Here is a 6,736-nt window from a genome sequence, read left to right on the forward strand (position 1 = left end):
GGAGGAGGCCCAGAGGAAGACCCAGGACACGCTGGAGGGACTGGGAACGCCTTGGGATTCCCCCGGAGGAGCTGGCCCAAGTGGCTGGGGAGAGGGAAGTCTGGGTCTCCCTGCTTAGGCTGCTGCCCCCGCGACCCGACCCCGGATAAGAGGAAATGGATGGATGGATGGATAGATGGATGGTTTTGCTGCCATGTCAGCCTTTGTTTATTTTTTTGTTTATTTTGAAAAATGAGTCTGCGTTCTGGGTTTTTTCCTGAAGAATGGGTCAACATTCCCCTCCAAAAACCTTAGCATCTGGTCTCCTCAGTTCCTAGACATTTACAGACTGATATTAAAAGAAGAAGGGATGCTTCACAGTGGAAAACATGGCCCTGTCCCAACTTGTCTAAGATGTTTTGCTGTCAAAGAATTTACAAATACCTTATTTTTTTCCAAGAGCGGTATAATTTCTAAGTTTCAAAATTTGATCAGTTAAGTTTCATTGTGATTAAAACATTAGTTTATGAGACTTTAAAATCATTGCATCCTGTTTTTATTTTCAGTTTTCACACAGGGCCTCAACTTTTTTGAAACTGTTAAAATACTTTGACACCTTAAGTAAACTGATTTAAAGAAAAAAAACATTACCGATCACAGCAGATGGACCAAAGGACAAACCCAGATGAGAGGAAAGTGCAGGATCTTTAATTAGAAGGTGTTCTATCATCTTCTTGCAGGCTTTCTCTCCTTTATTCTTCACAGAATCGATGAGACCTCGAGCTGTATCTGCTCTGGTTTTGTTCTCCTCGAGTATAGCTTCTTTCTCCAAGTTATTGAAGACACCATCTTTTTTAAGGGCATCAAGGAGCTGTTTAAGGATCACTTTGGAGACCCTTTCCACAAAGTCAGTTTGAATCCTTTCAATCTCACTTTCTGCAAAAAAAAAAAAAGAAGAGAGACATTTTAAGTAAAAGTTACCAAATTTACTGGCCCACAGTTTAATATTTATAATGTGAATACTTTATTTTCTTTTATTAATTCTAATCTTACAATAAACAATGAGTGACGAAACACTTGAAATACAGGATAAATAATTTGTTCTTTCAAATTTCTGAGTGTCAAACTGAAAAATCTAACCAAAAGTTCCAATTTTTAAAACGCTACTGTATGTCAGTCCCTAAAGTTGTTAAGAGTTACAATAAATGTAGTTTCAAAACTGTACTCAAAAACCAAACCCAGTTTATAGTTTGTTTTCTCTATTTTTACTGTTTCTAATCATATTTTCCAATTCACAATATCTAAACATGTATCAAAACTTTAATAAAGTACTGAACTCCAACCTGCTGATGGTTCGGATTTTGTAGTTCCTGATTGTTCTGAAGGTTTTGTGGTCTCACTGGTCTCATTTTTCTTTCTAAAACATAAATAAGGGACAGTGCATCACATCCATTTCTTATGAATAATTTAAGATACAACAGTTTTAAACAGTTAGTTCTGTTTAGTTTCTCTCTGTGTTTATCTGCTGGTTGTTTTTGTTTTGATTCCATCATTGGTCCTATTGATGCTGTAAGGACCTTTCATGTTTTTACTATTGGGTATGAAGTCTTTTTTTTGGGCTGTTCCCTCACAGAGACTCATCCTCCTCCATTTAACTCTGTCTTCTGCATCCTCTGTCCTCACTTCAACTACGTCCATGTCCTCTCTAACTGCATCCATATATCCTCGTCTTTTTCCTGGCAGCTGCATCTCTAACATCCTTCTACCAATATACCCACTGTCCCTCCTCTGCATATGTCCAAACCACCTCAGTCTTACCTCTCCAACTTTATCTCCCAGTCCTTCAACCTGTGCTGGATCTGTGAGGACCTCATTCCTAAATCTATCCATCCAAGACAGCAGATGTGTACTTAGAGCCACACCTTATTTTAGGACATCTCAGTTTGGGCAGTCAAAACAGTCCTGAAGTATTGATCTTACACCTTCATTCTAGACTTAGACAGTTGTAGTAACTGGTCTTAAATCTGATTATTAGTGGTTTGTAGTGGAGGGGTTAAAGAAGTTGGATGGATGGTTGGATAGACTTTCTAAGTCTGTATTTTTAAATTGAGAATGTGTGTGTCTGAAGATGAAAGTTCTCAGTGCTGAAGAACGACTAGTCACAGCTTACTTCTGGTTAGCAGAGGCCGACGGTTTGGAGACATGTTCAGATCCAGAAACAGGTTTGGGTTTTGGCTCTGGATTTGAAGGTTTCTGAGTGATACTAGAGAATAAAGAAGACAACATCAGGATTTGGTAGGGGATATATATATATATAAATATAAAACAAAAGTATATATACTATATATTTTTGTGACTTGGAGTCAAAGGTCTGTATTTTCAAGAAATTTGTATCCTATTTCTCAACTGTAGAGGCTGATGATGTGCAAAGTTCTTTCTTATTTACAGATACTGTATGAATCATAAATTTTAATTTCTGTATAGAAACCATAGTATCAGTGACTCTGATCAATGAGCTTGTATGCGTTGTTGGCATTCTTTACTAAGTTAGCTAAGATTAAAGTCATTATAAACACCAATTACCTGAATGCTAATGAACCACGTACTGTACAAAGACATAAAATTAAGTCTCACAGTTCTAACGATGCAAAAAATCTTAAATAATATCGAAAGTAATACAATAATAATACAACCTGGTTTGTACAGGTTTAAGAACGTGGTGCATACCTGCTTTTTACCCAATACTAACCAGTTAAATATGATGTGCATACAAAGTTTGAGGTAAGTACCAGGTATTTACCCGTTATGTACAGGGTAACAAGACATTTCATAATAAAGCCCAGTCCTTGTAGGTACCAGGTAAGGTAATGGTTACCGAGTATGTACTCAAACACGTATCAGGCAATATTATGCACTGATACCATAATATTTACCAGTGAGTGCAACACCAGTGGAAACATCTTGAGAAAGGATTGCAGGGTCCATCAGATTGTGGTGAGTCCTGCTGGTTTGATCTGTAACAAACACACATACACCAAAATATCTTCCTGTGAATAAAGGCAGTGTGTTGATGTGAGAGCTGAGCTCTGACATGGAGAAGAGTCATGGACACTTAGAGATGGTCATCTCACCTCTGATCTTTGCTCTGGCTCTCATGTTCCCCACACAGAGTGGTTTTAGAGGGAGGGACTCCCTCCTCTCTGTCCTCACACTGAGCCATGCTGCTGAATTCACATCCACATCAGCTCACACACACTTTCTACCTTCACCTGCAGAGGAAACACAAATCATTCATCTGCACATCAACTCTAATCATCCTTTCCATCATTTGTGCTGTAAAAAGATCAGCTGCTCCTCCTCTGATTGGCTCTTCGTCTCTGTTTAATCTGAGTCTCAGTTGAATGTGATCAGACAGCAGAGTGAGGCACAGGAAGCAGCCGTACTAATACTATCAGTCCACTAGATAGAGTTATGGAGCTGCAGAACATCCAAACACACAGGACAGTTTCACAGAACACTTTAAACTGGGACTGAGACAACTTCTGGCTGTCTCAGATTCCTGAATGGACCGAAGTGGCAATGAATCCAACCTGCCACTGATGCACCTTTATCATGTCAAATGAAGCAGTAACAAAGCTATAACAGTCAACTTGTTCAAAAATAAGACAGCTTTGTGGCTCAAGGTTGCAATGTAGGGTTGACATACAACACATGCAACCATCTGGCCGCGGGATTTAAAAGTCTAAATAACAATAAACAGATTTATTACTGAGGAAAAGATTGACGATTGCATAAAGCAACTTTGCATTCAGTTAAAAAAATTAGTTAACCACAAAAAGGGTCGCTAAACTGAGGTGATTTGTCATGTTTGGAAAATGAAATCAGTGAGATGTCCATCACACATTTAATGCTGAGCTCAAAACCTATATTGGTTCCAGTACTGGTAAACCTCTGAGTTTACATGCTGCTAAGGTGTTCAAGTGCATAAAATGCTGCATAATACAACTCCTAATCCAAAAAGCCTGGGGTGTTGTGTAAATTGAATATATAGATGCAGAATATAGGATGCAATGATTGGCAAATCTCATAAACCCATTTTTTTTTCACAATGTAATATAGTAAACAAATGGTAAAACTAAGAAATTGTACCATTTTTGGAAAAAAATAAAGTAATTTTGAATTTGATAAACCTCTTCTGGGTAAATCAGATCCCAACCTTGTTTTTCTCTGCTCACCATATAAACCCCTTGTCCAGAGACTACCTGTTACAAAAAGGACTGAGAAAGTGGACACAGGAAGCTGAAGAAGCCCTACAGGGTTGTTTTGATGCTACTGATTGGATTTCTCTTTGCAAGCCACATGGAGAGGACATCAATGCCATGACTGAGTGTGTGCCCGACTATATAAACTTCTGTGTGGATAACACCATCCCCACCAGAACAGTGAGATGCTTCCCTAATAACAAACCCTGGATCACCAGTGAGCTAAAGCAACTGTTAAACAAGAAAAAAAGAGCCTTTAGGGAGCGAGACAGGGAGTTATTGAGGAGTATACAGAAGCAGCTCAAAGTCAAGATCAGAGACAGCAAGGAGGTGTACAGGAAGAAGCTGGAGAGTAAACTGCAAAGGAATAACATCAGAGATGTGTGGTCAGGGATGAAGAAGATCACAGGCTTCAAGCAGAAGGAAGATCGGATAGATGGAAGTCTGGACAGAGCAAATGAGCTGAACACTTTCTTCAACAGGTTCAGTTCAGGAACAAGCTCACCATCCTCCCCTCCTGCCCCCAGCCAAACAGACATCACTGACGGGAACCAGCAGGAAGTGTTGTTACACTTTGTTAAATATTATTCATAGAAATCCCTCTGAGTGATGACTCAGCACTGTCACACTTTGACCAATTAGGGGTCTAAACACAGCTGAGTATGAAACTTGAGTCCAGTGTAGTATAGACATCAATATCTAATATCAGGTCTTTTGTTTTAAATGTCTTAGTCTCAGGAAAAAACAGGGAAGTACTAAGCAAGTAATTAAAACTTTGAGATTTTCTCTGAAATTATTATTGTTATTATTATTGTGTAAATGTTGAGCCAGTATTTTACTTATTTACAGTTTCTGCCATACTTTTTTTTTTTTTTTTGCAATGAAACTACTTCCATACGCTTTATTTTGCTCATTCATATATCAAAACATTCAGCTTGATCAAGAATTGTGTGCTATGACTTTTTGTATTTGTAAATTTTATACGTTATGAATAATTTCACTTTATTTACAAAAAAATATCCCCTTTGCAATCTCTTCAGTTCCTTTATAAACATCGTTCTCTGAAATCTACATCATTTTTGTTCTAGTTTTATCTTATGTTTTATGTTTTATGCCTTTGTTTTGCCAGTTTTAGCTTTTAGTTACAATTTTTAAAATACATTTATATATACAAACCAGGTTGATTATCCCAAAGACAGTAATGCATTCTCAACACCTGAGAATGTCCCTCTGAAAACTAACTTTTTTAAAAGCTTAGCATTCCTTCAAAAAATGCAAATCACCCGCCATCTTTCATGCCAGAATTTGAAAATTTTTTGAATTTTTTCTTAGTTACAGCTGTTTTGGTCAAACCTTGTAAATGACATAATGCACTATTGCGCGAAGTATTGTGAAATCTTGCGAGTGTTAGTGCTCAGAGCATGTGTTGAGGATGACTATCTGATACTAAACACACCAACATTTTGCTCAATATCTGCAAAACTGGCCATGTTGAATTGGGTTAACGTTAAAGTTATTCAGATTTTTTCCGTCAGAAGTAGAGGCCTTTCCAATGATTACTTTTAGAGAGCTTCATTCAAATCTGTTCAATGGTTTTTAAAACATCTTGCTAAGAAACACACACACACAGGGAGGTTATGTGTCTGTGTGTGTGTGATAATCAAAGTTAAACTTACTCAGCTTCCCATGAAGGTCTTTACTGACTGGACCAGGTCCGTGTAGAAGAAGAGAAACTCCCCTTGCTTCTTCTCTGAGTCTACTGGTGGCCATCACTTTCTAAACCACACAAGTCTTGCCAACTGTTCATCTCACAGGTCAAAGGTCACCTTTCTGTGGCTTTAAATTGATAAATAATTAACCTGTAGCAGCTTCCTCATGCTACTCTGACACCCTGAGAAAAGCTAAGATCCTCCTGATTTCCGATAACAAAAACACCCAGATCTGTTTGTCTTTGGGTTCCAAACATCCATGTGTTGATTTGATGTTTTGTCCATTTTCAGAAGCAACTACTCCAATATTCTAACACGTGAGCCTGCCTTCTACCTCCACCTCTCTCTGCCAGTCAGCCAGAGTGCGACCTGACCAGAAGCAATGACGAGCAGAGAGGGAGGACAACCTTCCTTCAATGGAAGGCGAAGCATTTACCGGAACGATCTGTCAGAGCAATCTAACTATCTTTGTGTTAGGATGATTGTCTGTGGAGATCATTTTTAATTGGATTGATTCTAAAAGTTAATCAATTCTAGATATTTATCCAACAATTATTTTCTAAATAATTAATTACAATTCATCCAGTGGCTTATACGAAATTTTGCTAACAGACAGACAGGGTTGAGGCCAAAAAGCAATGCCATAGTTTCAAGCAAAAATATTGCATAATGTGTATTTCTCAAAGTATACTGTATGCTGTAAATAACTCTCAGCTACTACCGTCCCAAATTGTAGCTCAATATAAAAGAATTATAGAAGGTCAGTTGGCTCTGGTAGCCATCTTG

At 38.1% G+C, this 6,736-nt stretch overlaps 1 protein-coding gene across 1 annotated transcript in view; it reads right to left on the reverse strand.

Annotated features, from left to right (window-relative positions):
- The window catches only part of LOC108241856 (protein PRY1), an 11,253-nt gene extending 5,198 nt beyond the window's left edge, over positions 1-6,055 (reverse strand). Inside the window, exons 1-6 of the mRNA XM_025008053.2 lie at positions 5,918-6,055; positions 3,111-3,248; positions 2,913-2,993; positions 2,150-2,242; positions 1,323-1,396; positions 631-915 (exon numbers count right to left, since the gene is read on the reverse strand). Coding sequence (XP_024863821.1) covers positions 631-915; positions 1,323-1,396; positions 2,150-2,242; positions 2,913-2,993; positions 3,111-3,199 — 622 coding nt within the window. The 5' untranslated portion in view covers positions 3,200-3,248; positions 5,918-6,055. The remainder of the gene's footprint in view (positions 1-630; positions 916-1,322; positions 1,397-2,149; positions 2,243-2,912; positions 2,994-3,110; positions 3,249-5,917) is intronic.
- Between the last annotated feature and the right edge of the window lie 681 nt (positions 6,056-6,736).

Source organism: Kryptolebias marmoratus, linkage group LG1, assembly GCF_001649575.2.
Source record: "Kryptolebias marmoratus isolate JLee-2015 linkage group LG1, ASM164957v2, whole genome shotgun sequence".
NCBI lineage: Eukaryota > Metazoa > Chordata > Actinopteri > Cyprinodontiformes > Rivulidae > Kryptolebias > Kryptolebias marmoratus.